We start from the raw sequence: 21,146 nt of genomic DNA on the forward strand, positions 1-21,146 counted from the left end.
GAGCCGGGGAGGGGGGGGAGGCCTCCAGCCCGACGCCCCTGGGGCCTCCCGCTAGTCCGCGGTCGGCCCGCCCCGAGGGGCGTGAAGGGGGGCGGGGCTGAGGACTTCGGCCTCCGGCCCAGAGACCGCCTCCTGCCGAGCCGAGAGCAGGCAGCCGGGTCCGGCGGGGAGCCAGCCATGACCGCGCTACAGGGGCTCTGGCCCGAGATGCAGGACACCTGCACCTCGCTGGGGCTGATGCTGTCGATCGTGCTGTTCACGGGGCTGGCCCGCGTGGTCACCCGGCAGCAGCTGAACAGGCCCATGGCCCACGCTTTCGTCTTGGAGTTTCTGGCTACCTTCCAGCTCTGCTTCTGCACCCATGAACTGCAACTGCTGAGCGAGCAGGAACCCCGGCACCCCACCTGGCCGCTGACACTAATCTACTTCTTCTCCTTGGTGCATGGCCTGACTCTGGTGGGAACCTCCAGCAATCCGTGCGGAGTGATGATGCAAATGATGCTGGGGGGGATGTCCGCTGAGATAGGTGGAATGAGGCTGTTGGCTCAACTGATGGGCGCCCTGTGCAGCAGGTACTGCGTGGGTGCCTTGTGGAGTCTGGAGCTGACCAAGTATCACGTCAGGGACAGGAGCTTCGCTTGCAGGAATCCCATCCAAGTGGACTTGCCCAAAGCGGTCATCATAGAGGCCATCTGCTCCTTTATCTTCCACAGCGCTTTGCTGCACTTCCAGGAGGTCCGAACTCAGCTTCGTATCCACCTGCTGTCAGCACTCATCACCTTTTTGGTCTATGCAGGTTTGTTATTCTCACAAAACACTTAGCACGTCTGTAGCCTAGATGATTTGAGGCTCTTAAGTTCTTGGCCAAGATATATTTGAAATCCCCATGTCTCTTGTCAATATCGATATATCCGGTTTCCTGACCATTTTGGAGCCCATCCTTTACTGATAAAATTGAACTATAGATCCTCCATTCAGTGTTTTAACACCCAGAGAAAGCCAGTTCTCTGCTGAAACTGAGATCATGAGAGATATGCCAAGGGTTCGAATATCCTACAAAGGAATTGTTTTAATGGTAGACAGGAAAGATAACATCAGCTACTTCTTGCCAACTTGGTATAATCCTTTCTGAAACTCTCACTGAAAAGTGATCCTGGGTTTTAAAAAGTTCTTTCCAATTTAAAGCACAGACTACCTGATTGGTTAGTAGTAAGAGTGGGAAGTAGAAATTCTGTAGTTCTATTTCTTAGTTCTTTTTCTACAAAATCACTTAAAACCTCTTATTTCCTTAATAATTCATCTTGAGTTGTAAATGAACTTCTAATGGCCTATCAAGAATTGTTTTTATTTTTATTTTTTGTGTGTCTTTTCATCTTTTCCAGGGCCGCACCCAAGGCATATGGAGGTTCCCAGGCTAGGGGTCGAATTGGAGCTGTAGCCTCCAGCCTATGCCAGAGCCACAGCAACTCGGGATCCAAGTCTCGTCTGCAACCTACGCCACAGCTCAGGGCAACACCGGATCCTTAACCCACTGAGCAAGGCCAGGGATCGAACCTGCAACCTCATGGTTCCTAGTCTGATTCGTTAGCCACTGAGCCACAACAGGAACTCCAAGGATTGTTTTTAAATTAAAATAAAACTTGCTTGGGAGTTCCCATTGTGGCTCAATGTAATGAATCCCACTAGTATCCATGAGGACACGTGTTTGATCCCTGGCCTCTCTCAGTGGGTTAAGGATCCAGCATTACTGTGAGCTGTGGTGTAGGTTGCAGAAGTGGCAGGGTCCCAAGATGCTCTGGCTGTGGTATAGGCTGGCAGCTCTAGCTCCAATTCAACTCCTAGCCTGGGAACTTCCATATGCTGCAGATGTGGCCCAAAAAGCAAAAAACAAACAAACAAAAAAAACCCAACAAACATGCTCGAGATTAAAGATGCTTTTTATTTTTATTTATTTATTATTTTTTTTGTCTTTTTCCCTTTTCTGGGGCCACACCCAAGGCATATGGAGATTCCCAGGCTAGGGGTCTAATCGGAGCTGTAGCCGCCGGCCTTTTGCCAGAGCCACAGCAACACGGGATCCAAGCCACGTCTGCCACCTACACTACACAGCTCACAGCAACGCTGGATCCTTAACCCACTGAGCAACACCAAGGATCAAACCTGAAACCTCACGGTTCCTAGTCGGATTCGGTTCCACTGTGCCACAACAGGAACTCCCAAAAAGACAAAAGTTTAATGATTAAATGTGTCACTTTAAATAATTGTAAGAAAATACTTTCATTGGACCCTATCTAAATTATATAATGTCTGGAGGCAGGAATCCAATACAAGGAAATTAGTCGTAAGAGTCTATCTTCTGGGCATTGAAAGGGAAACCATGAGTAGAAGCAGACCTTAAGAGAGGGACTTTTTAAGCATATGCTCAACTTCCTAGGTAAAAATAAAAGACTTTCCAAGCCATTTTCCTTTCTTCCCTTCCTTTCTAGTACCATTCTTTTGTAGACACAGCTGGAAATAAATGGTATAGGCGAGAAGGAAGGATATATGCTTGAGGGATTGGTGAGTAGCTGCGTATTAAAGTTTTAGATTTGGGCTAAAGCAGAATCATCCCTTGCAAAAAGTTATGCCACAGCTTAGCTCTGTCTTTATATAATTAAAAGCAGTAAACATTTTAAAATATTTTAAATTAATAAGATGTTATAAACAGTTCCTCGTTGGTTTTTTGTTTTTTTTTTTTTTTTTTGCTTTTAGGGCCACAACAACAGCATATGGAAATTCCCAGGCTAGGGGTCGAATTGGAGCCACAGCAACACCAGATCCGATCTGCATCCTGCAACACACAGCACAGCTCAGGGCAACAATGAATGGATCCTTAATCCACTGAGTGAGACTAGGGATGGAACCCGCATCCTCATAGACACTAGTTGGGGTCATTACCTCTGAGCCACAATGGGAAGTTCCCCTCCGCCCTCTCTTGATTATCCTTCAATTGGTATTCTTCTTGTTTTTATACTTTTAATACATATTTATAATTTCATAAATAATATTGTATATAACATTAGACAATACCTAGTTTATTTTCTTTTTAGGGCCACACCCTTGGCATATGGAAGTTCCCAGGCTAGGTAGAGGCCTAACTGGAGCTACAGCTGCCAGCCTATGCCACAGCCACAGAAACATGGGATCCAAGCGTGTCTGTGACCTATGCTGAAGCTCATAGCAACACCGGATCCTTAACCCACTAAGTGAGGCCAGGGATTGAACCTGAATCCTCATGGATGCTAGTTGGGTTCGTTACCACTGAGCCACAACGGTAACTCTGCTCTTTTTCTTCCCTTCCATTACTGGGCGGGGCTAGTGACGAGATCACTACAGCAATAGTTCTCAACATTATTTCTGCAATGCATCACCTGGGGAGCATTTTAAACATAACCACATCTGGGTGCAGAGATTAAGATTTAATTGATGTGGGAAGGGACTTAGGCAATAGTATATTTCAAACTGTCTCAGGTGATCCCGGAGTTCCCGTCATGGCTCAGTGGTTGACGAATCCGACTAGGAACCACGAGGTTGCTGGTTTGATTCCTGGCCTCGCTCAGTGAGTTAAGGATCTGGCGTTGCTGTGAGCTGTGGTGTAGGCTGAAGACGGCTCGGATCCCGTGTTGCTGTGGCTCTGGCGTAAGCCGGTGACTACAGCTCCAATTAGACCCCTAGCCTGGGAACCTCCATATGCCTTGGGTGTGGCCCTAGAAAAGACAAAAAATAAAAAAAATTAAAAAAATAGTGTCCCAGGTGATCCTAATATGAAACCAGGGCTAAGAACTACTGCTCCAGTGTAGACTGACAGCCAGTTCAGCAGCCACTAACCACATGTGGTTATTTAGCTATAAATCAGCTAAAATTAAACGTTCAGTTCCTCAGTTGCTGTGGCCACATTTCAAGTACTCAAGAGCCATATGTGGCTAGTGGGTAGATTACTGGATAGCACTAGAGACTCTGCAGTGCCAAACCTAATAGAAAATTGTTGATTATTACTGCTATAGATATTAATCATCTATTATAATTATATTATAATCTTCCTTTTTTACAGTATGAGGGAAATAAGAATATTCATTGGGCTACATGCCAAGCATGTAGGAAATTTATGAATTATCTTAATTCTTAGACCAGCCCACTGATGAATACATTATTTCCATTTTAAGTAAAGTGAGAGGCTCAAAAAAGTGAAACGACTTGTCCAAGGTCACACAGCTGGAATATGCTGGAACCATCATTCATTATCAGCATTTCTACAAGTGTGCTCCTCAAAAGTAACAAAAACATATACATACAATAGAATATTATTCAACCATGAAAAGGAATGAAGTTCTGATACATGCTACAACATGAATGAACCTTGAAAACATGCTAAGCCAGACACAAAGGGACAAATGTTATATACTCCACTTACATGAAATATCCACAGTAGGCAAAATGATACAGTCAGAAAGTAGAAGAGGTTACAAGGGGGGGGGTGGCGGGAAGGAATAGGGACTTACTGTTTAATAGGTACAGAGTTTCAGTTTGGGGTAATGGAAAATTTTTGGAAATAGTAACGGCTAAACATTGTAAATCTAATGCCATTGACTATACACTTTATAATGGTTAAAATGGCATATTTTGTTATGTATATTTTACCATAATTAAAAAAATTTTAAGTTGTGTAAGGATTCTGTTGCCAATTAAGTTAGGCCAACACTGGATTAAACATATTTTCTAATTTTAATGGAATCCTTTTTTTCTGGGAGTGCGTAGCAGAAGAGAACATACTTTGGAGGGTGCTGCACTAAGCATATCGCTCCCCATTATTTTTGTTTTTTCTTATTTTGCTTTTTAGGGCCCCACCTACAGCATATGGAGATTCCCAGGCTAGGAGGTCAAATTCCCAGCCTTCCCCACAGCCACAGCAACACCGGGTCCAAGCCACATCTGCAACCTACACCAGAACAACACAGGATCTTTAACCCAGTGAGTGAGGACAGAGGGCAAACCTGCACCTGCATGGATACTAGTTGGGTTGTTACTCTGAGCCACAACGGGAACTCCCAGAAAGTTAACTTTTGATGTGAATTTTATAATACACTATTGGAAAGTATTGGATTATAATTTCCCTTTTTTTTTTTTTTTTGCTTTTTAGGGCCACACCTGCAGAATATGGAAGTTCCCACACTAGAGACTGAATCAGAGCTACAGCTGACAGCCACAGCCACAGCCACAGCCACAGCATCTTGGGATTCAAGCTGCATCTGCAACCTACACCACGGCTCATGGCAATACTGGATCCTTAACCCACTGAGCGAGGCCAGAGATTCAGCCTGTATCCTCATGGACACCAGTCGGGTTCATTACTGCTGAACCACAGTGGGAAATCCCTGGACTGTAATTCCTGATGTCTTTTGTCCTCCACTCCCTTTTTTTTGCACCTAGCATATTATAATCCAGAAACTATTTTTATACTCTTTAATATGCTAGGTGATTCCACAAAGGAAGATAATAGAATAATGGTACTTAAATACCTAAAACAAAACAGTTATATTTAATAACTCCTATATTTCCATTTATAAGAAAATGTAAACTATATGGTTTGGTATCATTCTGTTTAAAATGTGTTACAGGAGGAAGTCTAACAGGAGCGGTATTTAATCCAGCTTTGGCACTTTCACTACATTTCAAGTGTTTTGATGAAGCATTCCTTCAATTTTTTATAGTATATTGGCTGGCTCCTTCTTTAGGTAAGCATATTTTTATTTAATATAATTAAAATAGTAGAATATTTTAAAATATGATATGGAACAAAAAAGAAAATGAACAAAGTATGAAATATTGTGTCTGAAATAACATTTTGTTTTGTGCAGTAGCTTTTAAAATTGTTTTTAGGGAGCTCCCTTTGTGGTGCAACTAGTATCCATGAGGATGCGGGTTTGATCCCTGCCTTGCTCAGTAGGTTAAGGATCTAGCATTGCTGTGAGCTGTGGTGTAGGTTGCAGACATGGCTCGGATCTGGCATTGCTGTGGATGTGGGGTAGGCTGGCAGCTGTAGCTCCAATTTGACCCCTAGCCTGGGAACTTCCGTATACTGTGGGTGCAGCCCTGAAAAGCAAAAAACAAACAAACGAAAAACTGCTTTTATCTTCAAGTGAACAAAATTATCTAGTTAAGGATAGTCAGTTTGATCTTTGATATCACTTTAAGAAGCCCTCAAGAGGGCAAAAAAATGTGAAGTGATTATTTCCATTAAAAAATCTTTTATTGGGAGTTCCCGTCGTGGCGCAGTGGTTAACGAATCTGACTAAGAACCATGAGGTTGTGGGTTCGATCCTGGCCTTGCTCAGTGGGTTAAGGATTTGGCATTGCCGTGAGCTGTGGTGTAGGTTGCAGACGCGGCTCGGATCCCCAGTTGCTGTGGCTCTGGTGTAGGCCGGCAGCTACAGCTCCAATTTGACCCCTAGCCTGGGAACCTCCATATGCCGCGGGAGTGGCCCTAGAAAAGACAAAAAAAAAAAAAAATCTTTTATTGGCTAAAGGAACTTTTTTCAAATTTCGAGCTCCAGATAAAATACTATTTAGTTCATTTGACTCGTTTTTTTGCAGAAGGGCATCTCATGAAAAAACACAGAACTAGGAGTTCCTGTCGTGGCTCAGTGGTTAACGAATCTGACTAGGAAACATGAGGTTGTGGGTTTGATCCCTGGCCTCGCTCAATGGGTTAAGGATCCAACGTTGCCACGAGCTGTGGTGTTCATTTGTTCCTATCACAGCCATGGCTCAGATCCCACATTCCTGTGGCTGTGGTGTAAGCCAGCGGCTGTGGCTCCGATTTAGACCCCTCGCCTGGGAACCTCCATATGCCCAGGGTGCAGCCCTAAAAAGACAAAAAGATCAAAAAAAAAAAAAAAAAAAAAAAAAAAAAAAAACACAGAACTATGATAAATGTAGTTTTTTAACTTTTCCACAAGCTTCATTCCTGTTTTTTCCATCTAGGTCAGATATGAAAAGATTCTCTTTTCAGATAGATCAACACAAAAAAGTTATAAAATAATTGTAATCACAATATCCATTTCCTTATATGTTACCAGCATTTTTTGATTTTCTTTAGTCATCTGTTTCAAGGCCTGACCATTGTTCCTAACTATAAACGGATAGGAGGACGGCTGGCCTATTAGTTCATCCTTCCTTTTATCCAGGTAGCATTTTGTTTCTTGTTGTGCATTTCTGTTGGAAAAAAGGGGTGTGGGTTGGGTTGGAGGTGCATATAGGAGGGAACACTGACGTAACAAGTTTAAATAGCCTGTGACTGTTCCTCCCATTCAACTTCCATTCCTTTATCCCACACTTAGCACCTATATGCTCAGTAATATCCACAGACCGAAACATGAAAAATAGCAGAGGAAACCTGTATTTTAAAATGCTAATGAGTAGCTTTTTTTCAGCTCCATAGATTACTGGTTTTTTACAGTAACTTCTTTAAAGATAATTCTCTCTATTCTTGATTTTTAAGAAGTTAAAAAGGTTACTGAAATTCATGAAGAAATTTAAAAGGTCACTAAATGTACAAGTCTCCTAATAGTTTTTATATGGAAAAATTCTCTTAATATATCTTATTTGAAATGAACAAATATTATTAACATAGATGTTAATTTGCTCCAAATATAATTTTAATGGTAGGCCCATGATACTAAGGAATTTGGTCATTTGTTATGTGAAAGAACATTAAAAGTAGGTCTTTCCAAAAGAATTTTAAAAGGAAAAAAATGAGCAGTTTCCACTGTGGCTCAGTAGGTTACAAACCTGACTAGTATCCATGAGGATGTGGGTTCAATCCCTGGCTCAGGGATCCAGTGTTGCCATGAGCTGCGGTATAGCTCACAGATGTGGCTTGGATCTGCCATTGCTGTGGCTGTAGCCGCAGCTTGGATTCAACCCCTAGCCTGGGAACTTCTGTATGCTACAGGTGCAGCCCTAAAAAGAAAAGGAAAAAAAAAAGAAAAAGAAAATCAGAAGTAATTGACATTCTCTGTAAAAGATCATGACTTTTTTTTCTTCAAACACGTTTTCTAGTCTAAATCACTTGATGATTTCCTGAACATACTGGGGAAAAGTCTCATGAAAGATAAAAAAAGGAGCCCCTTTAGAAAATATACGGGGGAGGAGTTCCCGTTGTGGCGCAGTGGTTAATGAATTCGACTAGTAACCATGAAGCTGCGGGTTCGATCCCTGCCCTTGCTCAGTGGGTTGATGATCCAGTGTTGCCGTGAGCTGTGGTGTGGGTCGCAGATGCGGCTCAGATGCCTCAGTTGCTGTGGCTCTGGCGTAGGCCGGTGGCTACAGCTCCGATTCGCCCCCTAGCCTGGGAACCTCCATATGCCGCAGGAGCGGCCCAAGAATTGGCAAAAAGACAAAAAGAAGAAAATATACAGAGGAGTGGGGGGCGGGGGGGGGCGACTGTATTTATACTCTCTTCATGATAGTGTGGAACAAAGAGGAAGGTAACATTACTTGTTGCCATTACCAAAACATTTTAAAGAACCACTTATGCAAAAAACAACCCAAACACTTAAACAAAAAACAAATATACTTTTACTTATTTCTTTGCTTCTGCTTCAAAGGGTCTTTTTTTTTTTCTTTTCTTTTTCTGCACCCAAAGCTTATGGAAATTCCCAGGCCAGTAATCAAATCTGAGCCACGGCTGCAACCTACACCACCACAGCTGCAGCAAGGTGGAATCAAACCTGCACCTCCACAAAATTTCTGTTATAGTTTGCTTAAAGAAACATGTCCCTGGAGTTCCCGTCGTGGGGCAGTGGTTAACGAATCCGACTAGGAACCATGAGGTGGCGGGTTCAATCCCTGCCCTTGCTCAGTGGTTAAGGATCTGGCGTTGCCGTGAGCTGTGGTGTAGGTTGCAGACGCGGCTCGGATCCTGCGTTGCTGTGGCTGTGGCGTAGGCCAGTGGCTGTAGCTCCGATTAGACCCCTAGCCTGGGAACCTCCATATGCTGTGGGAGCGGCCCAAGAAATGGCAAAAAGACAAAAAAAAAGAAGAAAAAAGAAACATGTCCCTGTATCTCTTTAAGAGGTCTGTGAATGAGAAACAATACAGGACTATTTCAATAGATGCAGATAAAAAAATGACTGAATGGCAGTTTTTAGAATACTGACTAAAGAATTTCAGCTTACCACTGACTCTTGTCATGCACTGAAGTTACATTCCCGTTGTGGAAAAAATGGCCTCAAATGAAAAACGGTCACTATTAGACTCCAAGAAGGTAAGAAGAATAAATTTTATCTTTACAAGAGTCATTCAAAGAGCTAAGAGATGAAGAGTCAAAACAAACATGAGGCAGTGCAAGAGTGAGACAGAGGAAATTAATCCCAGGACACCTATCTTCTCTCCCTTCTAGGGCAAGCAGGGAGCAAGCTATTCTTGAAAGCCATAGTCCTTGTTCTTTCTTGTTTGTCTTCACCTCGGAGATAATTATTCCTTTAATGGGTCATGCCATTTCCCCAAATTAATAAAATTTTAGAAATGTGACTATAGGAATGCATGTAAAATTTGTTCTCTAGCTTACGTATTTCATGCAATGAAAATTAGCTAATTCTATTTGCTTCTATGAAACTGCAATTCCATTTTTAAAAAGTTTTAAATGTCATGATTTATTTTCTAGCTCTGACTTTATAAAGAAAATGGCACATTTTGTGGATTAGCTAACAAACAGACTGTTATTGGACTTTTTTTTAAATCTAGCCTTTGGTTACAAAACAGACTCATCTTTCAAATAAAGGTTGTTATCCAAATGCTAATCATACCTTAAATTTACTCCTGTTTGAAGTAAACTATCTCCATATGACAAAAACTCATTCTTAATCTGAGTTTAAACTGACTTAGAACTTTAAGTCTATTTACTTTAAGATAAAAACATTAACTACTAAAGACTTGCCTTTCAGGCAGGGATTTGAGTTCAGTGGCTAAGTCTCCTCTGACCCTATTTCCCACTGAAAAACTTTAAGTCACAGTTATGCAGCCTGGGTCTGAGTTTTTTTTAAAGAATGGCCAACTTTATTATTATTATTATTTGCTTTTTAGGGCCACAATCAAGGCATACAGAGTTTCCCAGGCTAGGGGTCAAATAGGCTGCCCACCTACATACACCACAGCTACAGCAATGCAGGATCAGAGCAGCATCTGTGACCTACACCACTGCTCACTGCAACGCCAGATTCTTAACCCACTGAGCGAGGCCAGGGATCAAACCTGCACCCTCATGGTTCCTAGTAGGATTCGTTTCAGCTGAGCCACAATAGGAACTCCTAAATCTTTTTTTGACAGGCTTACAGCATGTGGAATTCCCAGGCCAGGGATAGAACCCAGGCCACAGCAGTGACCTGAGCTACAGCAGTGACAACACTGGATCCTTAACCCACTGTGCCACCAGGGAACTTCAAAAATTTTTAAATCTTAAAGCTATTAATGGTTGAGATTAAAATAGAGACCCAACACTTCTCACTAAGTCAGTAATGGAACCAGAACCAGAACTCCAGATCTTTCTCTTCTATCCTTTCAATTCATTGTTTAGATCCTACTGCTTTTTCCAAGTACAGACTGTTTTTAAGGATTCATTGCTTGAAGAAAAATAAAGTGAGAATATTAGACTTTAAAATATCTACATGTTTCATGTAAAAGTAATGTAGCTAATTCTTTCTTAAACATAACTCTACAAATCTCTAGGTCTATAATTGTATATAATCTTAAATTACATGATTTAAGTGATTATGAACTTCCTTAGAAATTGTTTTTACTGTATTTTGTCTTTTAGGTATATTGCTGATGATTTTGATGTTCAGCTTTTTCCTTCCATGGCTGCATAACAATAATACAATTAACAAAAAGGAATAACTATTCCAAAAGACTCGGACTAAGTTACAGGACGGTCCAGCTGGCTGTGATAGATTTTATCATCTAGTATTCAACACCCTGGCTGCACTGGAATCGTCAATGTTACCTTCCTTTGAGGAAGCTGCCTTAAAGTTTTCATCATTGGGACTTAAAAAATTACTGTGAAAATGAGGTATCCTGTGTTTCTCAGTTAAGACGTGTTCTTTTACGTGTGTATTAAATGCTACTAGAAAAGACTCGTTACATTAAATATAAATCTCAAGTGATAACTGTTGATTTTGATGAAAAAGAAATTGAGTACAGTGTGAGAAGGAAAGATGACGGCAGGACCAAGAATGTATATATCATGTGTCACCTGAATGAATAAGATTTTTAGCCCAAGTACAACCAGTCATGCTTACAGAACTGGAGAGAAGATACTTTTCAGCCACTACCTCACTCAGTGATACCATCAGCAGCATCATCTTTCAATAGGAAAGTTGCTTTTAGAAGTAGATTATATATCTACTCACACTCAAGGGGATTCCTAAATTTTAAATATATTCTAATCTAAAATATTTTGTCTAAATAGACAATCTCACTAGCTTTAGGCAAGTTGACATTCTTTAATAGAATATAATAAAAACAAAGCACCCATACAAAGTCAAAGCTTTTCACATTTTCCTTGTTTGTAACAGCTACTTTACAAAGTAGGTAGGGCATCTCTGTTTTACAGATAAGGAAACTAAGTCTAGAGGGCTTTACTGCCCTGCCAAGGTTAAATACAACCAAATACCATTTTTAGACTTCTACCTCAATACAAAAAAAAAATCTTCTTGGTCTTCCTTAAGAGTAAAGGGAGGAGTTCCTGCTGTGCTGCAGTGGGTTAGGAATCCTAACTACAGCTGGATTGCTGTGGAGGCACAGGTTCAATCCCTGGCCTGGCACACTGGGTTAAAGGATCTGGCATTGCCACTGCTGCAGTACAGGTTGTAGCTGTACAACCTTGGATTCAATCCCTAGCCTAGGAACTTCCATATGCCATGGATGCAGACATTTAAAAAAAAAAAAAAAAAAAAAAAAAAGACTAAAGGGAAATTGAAGATTTTTAAGAAACATTAAATACTTTATAATTTTATTTATTTATCTATTTTGTCTTTTTAGGGCCACAGCTGCAGCGTATGGACCCCAAGCTAGGGGTCTAATCGGAGCTGGGTTTTTTTTTTTTTTTTTTTTTTTTGTCTTTTTGCTATTTCTTTGGGCCACTGCCGTGGCATATGGAGATTCCCAGGCTAGGGGTCTAATAGGAGCTGTAGCCACCGGCCTACGCCAGAGCCACAGCAGCTTGGGATCTGAGCCGCCTCTGCAACCTACACCACAGCTCACGGCAACGCCGGATCGTTAACCCACTGAGCAAGGGCAGGGACCGAACCCGCCACCTCATGGTTCCTAGTCGGATTCGTTAACCACTGCGCCACGACGGGAACTCCTAATTGGAGCTGTTGCTGCCAGCCTATTGCGCAGCCACAGCAATGCAGGATCTAAGTTGCATCTGCTACCTATGCTGCAGCTTACGGCAATGCTGGATCCTTAACCCACTGAGCAAGGCCAGGGATCAAACCCACATCCTCATGGATTCTAGTCAGGTTCTTAACCCGCTGAGTCACCATGGGACCTCCCAGAAGCTTTCTTTTATTATATTAGGTCTACTTTTTATTAAAAGTTCAGGCCATAAAAGGTTACATATGTTTCTTTTCAAAGGAATTCCATTATCAGGATTAGAATTGAAAGCTAAAAAAAATGGGGCAAGATACCATTTGTCTGTGAAGCAATCAATTACGCAATTGATAGGCTGCCAGGTAACATAAGAGCTGCCTGGTGATCAGCTTTTGGAGAGTCACTCTCTTTAAACTTGCAAGGCTGAACTGATTCCAACAACGCAGCCAGTTTGCCGGTCATGGACTTTGACTCCAACTTACTTACAAATTATACACTATAGTAGTTTCTATTTTAAAAATCAAGCTTCATAATATTGCAACAGTGGCTAAATGCAATCTCTGATGTGTTTTGTTTGGCCTGCACAGTATTTTTTTTTTTAAATAACAGACTTTTTCACACAAAAATCCAGTTTCAGCTTCTCTTGAAAAAAAGTCAAAAGATCTGTCAATACTAGGTCTAAATTCTATGACAACCACACAAAATGACTAGGGTCTCTTTAAAATAGTCCCTTTGCCACTCCCACTATCTTCAAACCTGAAGCTGAATTTCACTTTTTGTTTCATGGATGTTTTTCTTATAAAAAAAAAATTTCTTTTTTGGCCAACCCATGGCATATGGCATTCCCAGGCCAGGGATCAAATCGGAGCTGGAGTTGCAACTTATACCACAGCTGCAATAACACCAGATCCTTAACCCACCGCACTGGGCCCGGGATTGAATCTGCATCCCTGCCACTGCAGAGACAGTCAAGCCTATTGCACCATGGCAGAAACTCCATAGAAATTTTTAAAAATTATGTGTCTATAAATTGAGACTATGGTTTAAGAAAAATAAGTATTAATTTATGAAAACACTCAGCCCTCTAAACTTCACTTGTCAGAATTAGAGGTTGTGACTTCTGATGACAGTTTCCCCTGCAGCCCTCTCAAATGGTAGCTTACCTGTTTGCTCTACAACTTTTTTTTATTTTTTTTTTTCAATCTTTTTCAGGGCTGCACCCTCAGCATATGGAGGTTCCCAGTTCCCAGGCTGGAGGTCAAATCGGAGCTGCAGCTACTGATCTATGCCACAGCTACAGCAACATGGGATCCTAGCTACATCTTCGACCTACACTATAGCTCATGCCAACACCAGATCCTTAACCCATTGAATGAGGCCAGGGATCAAACCCACGTCCTCATGGATGCTAGTTGGGTTCATTAACCGCTGAGCCACCACGGGAACTCCTCTACCACATCTCTTGATACCACTGGGCCTGGAGGTGGCACAGTTTTCATTTCTCCTTATCTATTCTCTGCTCCCTCCATTAGAGGCATGTCATCAGCCATGCCATCAACTACCTAGGTACTTACTGCAGTCATCTACCATGCTTCAATCACTTCCTTCCCGATTCTTTGGGAACTTAGTTCCCTTCTCATTCTCACTCTACAATACTACTCCAGTTACACTTGTTGGTGATTTCAATACTTACAAGATGATATTATAGTATCTTGGCTTCCAGTTCACTGGCTGAACTTGAAAGGCCTTTGGTCATTCTTTTCCTTCACTTCTGCCTTAGCCACAACTATGGTCATAAACTTGAGCTTGTCATTACCAATAACTCAGACTCTTCTCTCATCTCAAACACCCCATCACCCAACCACGAACCCTTCTCTCCAGCTCTCCAGCCCTCCGAGGCCTTTGAGCCCTCGCAGGGAACTTCTGTCCATTTATCACCACCTTTTCACATCCCTCTCCCCTTGTAATTACTTTTCTCCTTAAGCAGCTTAAATTACACTCCTGATCTGAATCTTAACTCCTTTGTTCCTCCATCTCTTCATACTCACATGGCTTAACCACAATTGTTAAATCAACTGTGTGCTAATTCCATGCCTGCACCCAAGCAAGAAAGAAAAAGTGGAGATGGTGCAACAGTTCTTTAAAAGACTTTTGCTGTAAACAAAGAAAATGGGAGCAGCTGAAGGGGGAAACTGGGTCAAGAAGAAAATTCTTTTTTTAAGGTGGGAAAGATATCGGCCTCTTTATACACTGAGGGGAATGAAGCAATAGAGAAAATAATGTTGTAGAAGAAAGAGGGGAGATTTCCCAGGTCCAGTATCTTTTAGGTTAGTGAAGACAGAGCAAGGGCACAACTGAAGGGTCAGCTTTAGCCAGAAGTACAGACAGACTGTTCCTAGTTAAAGAGAAAAGGTAAGAATACGTGGACACAAGAAGAGTTAGATAAACAGGTGTGAGGGTGGGAGTCTAAAGTAGTTCTTAAATTTTCTTTTCGAATTTTCTCTTGAAGTTTTTTTTTTTTGCTTTTTAGGGCCACACCTGGGACATACGGAGGTTCCCAGGCTAGGGGTCTAATCAGAGCTGTACCTGCCGGCCTACATCACAGCCACAGCAACGAGGAATCCAAGCTGCATCTTCGACCTAAACCACAGCTCACGGCAACGCCAGATTCTTAACCCACTGAGCAAGGCCACGGATCGAACCTCCAACCTCATGGTTCCTAGTCGGATTCGTTAACCACTGAGCCACGACAGGAACTCCTCCCATTTTCTCTTGAAGCATTCTCATCAGGCCTTTAACTCTACCACTCCACTGAAATTCTTGCCAAGGCCACCAATGACTTCCATGTTGCTAGTTCTCATACTTCCTACCAGTAGCATTTGATAAAATTTATTGCTTTCTCCTCCTGAATCACCTCACTTCCAGAAAATCACTGCCTTCTCAGTTTATTAGTTCTTCCTCCTTTCCCCAGACTAAATGATAGTTTCCCAGGACTCAGTCCTCTTGAGTTCTTTTATGTTTATACTCACTCCCTTGGTAGTTCTATACAGTCTTGTGGTTTTATAGCAACTACATCCTATTAACAGCCAAATTTATATCCCCAGCTTGTACGAATGTCCTGAATTCCAGACTCACGTCCATCTACATACGTAACATCTAAACTTGGTTGTCTAATATATAACTCCAGTTGATACAGGCAGCTATAGTTAATTCAAGCTGAGCAGGCATTTGTAGTTATCCACTATTAAATCAATGCTTCAATAAACATCTTGTACATGTCTTGTATTCATGGTTTTTCTAGGGTAGTAGGCTTTCATACTTGTCATTACAGCCTGCCAGCACAGTTTGGTCAAACCTCCATCTGCTTACTCTTGCCTAGATTATTGCAATTACTTCCTATTTCTATTGCCTGAGTGATCATATTAAACAATCAAGTCATGTCACAGCTCTTTCAGACTTAAAGGCATATATTCCTACATTTAACTATTATAAAACTATAGGTACCTGTCGGTTCGAAATATCATGTGTTGGGAAACTGAACATGAACCAATGTGATTTCTGGGTTCTATAGATATCACTGCCCTATTTCGCAATCATTTGTGAAGTAGTTCACATTATTTAAAAACACACTATGGGAGTTCCCATTGTGGCTCAGCAGTAACCAACCTGACTAGGATCCATGAGGATGGGTGTTCGATCCCCTGCCTTGCTCAGTGGGTTAAGGATGTGGCACTGCCGACAGCTAAAGCTCTGATTCAACCCCTTGCCTGGGAACTTCCATATGTCGTGGGTACTGCCCTAAAAGACAAAAAAAATAATAAAATAAAATAAAATAAAAAATACACCATAGCAAAACCGTATTACAATGCGAGGACTAGAATAACCACACTTTAAGTTATTCTACATGACGAATAATTCTTGCTCCTGAAAGTATACATGAGTCCACAACTTATTGCTTTTAAAAGACATTGTAAACAAAATGAAAAGACAAGTCAAAGACTAGAAGACTGGAGTCTAAAATACATAAAGGACAGCGGAAGTTCCCACTGTGGTGCTGTGGGATCGGTGGCATCTTGGGAGCGCTGGGATGAAAGTTCAATCCCTGGCCTGGCACAGTGGGTTAAAAATCCGGTGTTGCCACAGCTGTGGCTTAGGTTACAACTGCAGCTCTGATCCGATCCCTGGCCAGAGAACTTCATATGCTGCCAGAAAGAGAACACACACACACAAACACACACACACCACACACACACAGTAAGAAAAAAATAAAATTGGGCAAAAATATGAAAAGTCAAACGTACAAAAAACTGGAAGGCTTTCAAACTCGCTAATAATAGGAACACGGAAGCTATGATCATGAAGAACTTTCCTATTCATTAGGATGGCAGAAATTTAGAAGTCTGGAAATACCAAAAACTGTTGAGAATATACAGAAACAATAAATCTTATTCCCTAATGGTGGAAATGTAAATAGCTACAATCATTTTGGAGAACAGTTTAGCAAAATCTAGCAAAGTTTAACATTTACATAGTATTTTTAATACAGTTTTTGTTTCTGAGATTAACAAAAACAAATATTTGTGGGTCCTGATGGGAGACATACTTCTTATTGTAGGTGTAATGAAAAGTATGAAAGCTACTGCAACACCGAAATGCATACACATGCATGACACATGCACAAGAATATCTGCTGCAGCATTGCCTTAATAATAACTGCAACCTTAAGCGCCCATCAAGAGAATGGATGAACTGTGCGTAGAGCTGCCTGTATCAACTTGGATAAAACTTTCCAAAGTGCTAAGTAAGAAAAGCAGCAGAAGGATTCAATTAACAAAAGCTAAAAAACATGCAACCCAATACTGTACAGTGTTTATAGGATATATACATATGTAGCAAAAACACAAACACAAATATAAATACCAAATTTGGGACAGTGATTACCTCTGAAAAGGAGGAAGGAGACTGGGATCTAGGGAATACAAAGAGTTTCAATTGTATTGGTACAATTTCACTTCTTAGCTGCACGTGTGTCTATGGGTAGGTGTTATATTGTCTTTTTTTAAACTGACTATAGCTGAGTTACAATATATTATTTCCAGAGAACAGCATAGTGATTCGGTATTTTTGCAGATTATACTCCATTATAAGTTTTTACAAGATAATGGCTATAATTCCCTGTGCTACAGGACATATCTTGTTGCCTACTGGATACACAGTAGTTCATATCTGTTCATCTCAAAGCCCTAATCTGTCCCTCCCCACTTCCCTCTCCTCTCTGGTAACCAGAAGTTTGTTTTCTCTGTGAGCCTGTTTCTGTTTTGCGTATACATTTATTTGCATTATTTTTAGATTCCACATATAAGTGATATCATACAGTATTTGTCGTCCTCTGACTTATTTCACTAAGCATAATATTCTCTAGCTTACTTTTTAATATGCCAAAACTACTTCAGAACACAAATTATTCATCAAATTAGATAATGACAACCAACTTTACCTGCAGAGTTTTACATTTAAGCAATGAATGTTAATTATAAATTTTTTAATTCTTTGAAATTCTAAACTACACTATACAGCCCAGGTCACTATATCTTAGGTAAAAAAATACAACCGATCATGCAGGAGGGGGATGTACTAGTTTTCTAGTACCACCATAACGAAGTACCATAAACTAGGGACAGAATGATAGAAATTTATAAAAAAACAAAACAAAACAAAAGGAGTTCTCACTATGGTGCAACGGGATCGGCGGCATTACTAGAGCACTGGGTGGCTGTCGATCCCTGGTCTGGCACAGTGGGTGAAGGATCTGGTGTTGCTGTGGCTGATCTACAGCTCCGATCTGATCCCTGGCCCAGGAACTCCACATGCTGGGGGGGGGGGGGGCACTAAATCGATTCTCTCCTAGTTCTGGAGGTCAGATGTCCAACATCAAAGTGTCAGCTGGGCCATGACTCCTCTAAAGGCACTAGAGAAGGATCTGTTCGGACCTCTCTCCCAGCTCTGGCAGCCTCAGGAACTCCTCTGCCTGTACATGCTGCGCCGAAATTCTCCATGTTCACCGGGCTTTCCCTCTGCCCTTGTCTGTCCCTGTGTCCAAATTCTCCCTTCTGATAAGGACACCAGGGACACTGAATTAGGGCCCATCCTAATGATTTCATTTTAACCTGATTTCCTCTGTTAAGATTCTATTTCCAGGAATTCCCGTCGTGGCGCAGCGGTTAACAAATCCGACTAGGAACCATGAGGTTTCGGGTTCGATCCCTGCCCCTGCTCAGTGGGTTAAGGATCTGGCGTTGCCGTGAGCTGTGGTGTAGGCTGCAGACGCGGCTGGGATCCTGAGTTGCTGTGGCTCTGGCGTAAGCCGGCAGCTACAGCTCCGATTAGACCCCTAGCCTGGGAATCTCCATATGCCACGGGAGTGGCCCAAAGAAATAGCAAAAAGACAAAATAAATAAATAAATAAAATTGGTTTTTAAAAAATTAAAAAAAAAAAAAGATTCTATTTCCAAATAAGATCACATTCTGAGATACTGGGGTTAGGACTTCAGCATACCTTTCAGGGGCAACACAATTCAATCCATGAACAGGAGAAAAAACCCTCCGTCTCCCTCTTACCCTATTCCAGTCGCTTTCTTCTTTCTCCCAGAAACAACTTCCTTATGATCCCATTGTAACCTCCAACCCCCTTTCTCCTATATAAATATCTTTGTATCTTGAGGTGTTGTTTTGTTTTTCATTTAATGTATCTTGGAGCTTATTCAGGATTGGTACTTAAGAATCTACCTCTTTTTAAGGGATAGTTTTCCATTGCACAGATGTACTATAAATAACTGACCCAGGCTTAATTATAGACATTGAGGTTGTTTTCAGTCTTCTACAAATGAAGCTGCAGTTAATACCCTTGTGCTTATGACTTTTCCTAGTATGCAAAGTTATCTATAAGACAAATTTCTTTAAGTGAAGTCTCTGGTCAAAGAACATGTGCATATGAAATTTTGACAAACACTGCCCCTCAGTTTTTTGAAAAGCTTTCTTTAATTATATACAATCCCAATTAGTTAATTAATTAATTAATCTTGAAGATTTGGGATTGCTACAGTAGACAGGTATACATTTCTGCAAGCCAGCATCCAAGCGTCCTCTCTATTTGGGGTAATCCATTACTGTGAGAATCTGGGCAAAGGCAGTGCTCTCCCACTACAGAAGCTGAAAAGGCCAGATACTCCTGTCTTCTGACAATACATCCTGTGCCAACCAGGACTCTGGTGACTCAAAAACAAAGAAGCAATTAAATCAGCTAAACACCCAGAGGAATAACATCTTATGTAAACCTATCCTAGTTCTTAACCTTTTTCTGAGCCTGACTTACTTTAGCTTTCCTGTCCATTTTGTGAATTAACAGACAGCCTTCTAATAATTTTTTTCAACTTAAATTAGCCAGATTTGGACTTATTTACAAGCATAATTTAGGCTGAAAATTCTGGTCATACTTTTGTGAACATAAGTTGCCACACGATCTTCATATTTGCATGACACACTATAAAGTTTAGACTGCTATATTTTGGGATAATATATATTTGCTTTTCTTCATAATTCTGTCAGGTATTTAATGCTGCTATTGATATGCCTGACACAAACACTCCTTTCTGCTTTTCCAACCTATTATTTCCCTAAAACTGGATGCTCAAGTACACTGGACCTGTTTATAGAGCAGGAGTAGAAACTTGCAATGAAGGCCTGAAGGAGCTACAAGAAAAATGCATAATTTCGTCACATCTGTTTTCACTGTTCAGTGGGTTTTTAAATATCAGGCATCTCAGATATATTCTAAGAGGTGAGTTAACATTACATTTGTAGCTGCTGCTTTCTGTTATGGAAAGAATTAACTACTACTGATAATAGTTAACATTTATTGAGTCATCTCCTAGGCACTCTTGTTGGTGATTTATCTTTGAATCAAAGATTTATATATCTTCAAAATAATTTAAAAAATAAATTCCTAAGAAGAATTAATTAGCCTGTATACACTTTTATTTAGCCTTCCATCCCCAGGCTATATATTTCTATTTTATCTTCTTAAAATTATGTTAAAAACAAAAATTCTAAGTTCACTGCTCTCCCAAAAGTTTTGATTTCTCATCTGAAATTATGAAATCTCCTACATTAGATATTAGTTTTATTTACATATATATATGAGCAGAAAGAGTGAGATGCTAGTGAAAAATTTTAGTTTCAGCTCCTTTTGTCTAGGGATGGCAATAATTCTATTAGAATCCTCACTAGGGATTTTCCTAGAATTTAGTTACTATATATTAGTCACAGAAGACAGGTACCAGATTTATCCATTCTAGAAATGCTTCAATGACAGGAGTTCCCTTCATGGCTCAGTGATTAACGAACCTGACTAGGGACCACGGAGGATGTGGGTTCAATCCCTGGTCTCACTCAGTGGGTTAAGGATCTGGCGTTGCTGTGAGCTGTGGTGTAGGTCACAGACATGGCTCAGACCCCACGTTGCTATGGCTCTGGAGGAGGCCAGCAGCTGTTAGCTTTGATTCGATCCAGCCTGGGAAACTTCACATGCTGGATGTGGCCCTAAAAAGCACAAAAAAAGCAAAGAAGTACTTCAATGAGTAATCACACCTGTCTTCTAAAAGTAAAGAGCCGGAGTTCCCTTGTGGCACAGCAGATTAAGGATCCAGCATCATCACTGCAGCAGCTCAGGTGGCTGCTGT

General features: G+C 41.0%; 1 protein-coding gene across 1 annotated transcript; it reads left to right on the forward strand.

Moving 5' to 3' along the window:
- On the forward strand, positions 178 to 10,967 carry AQP11 (aquaporin 11). Its single transcript, NM_001112682.1, is given in 3 exon segments — positions 178 to 796; positions 5,655 to 5,771; positions 10,853 to 10,967. Coding segments are annotated over 3 exon segments (816 nt in total). The 3' UTR covers positions 10,933 to 10,967.

The sequence above is a fragment of the Sus scrofa genome, chromosome 9, assembly GCF_000003025.6.
Source record: "Sus scrofa isolate TJ Tabasco breed Duroc chromosome 9, Sscrofa11.1, whole genome shotgun sequence".
Classification (NCBI taxonomy): domain Eukaryota; kingdom Metazoa; phylum Chordata; class Mammalia; order Artiodactyla; family Suidae; genus Sus; species Sus scrofa.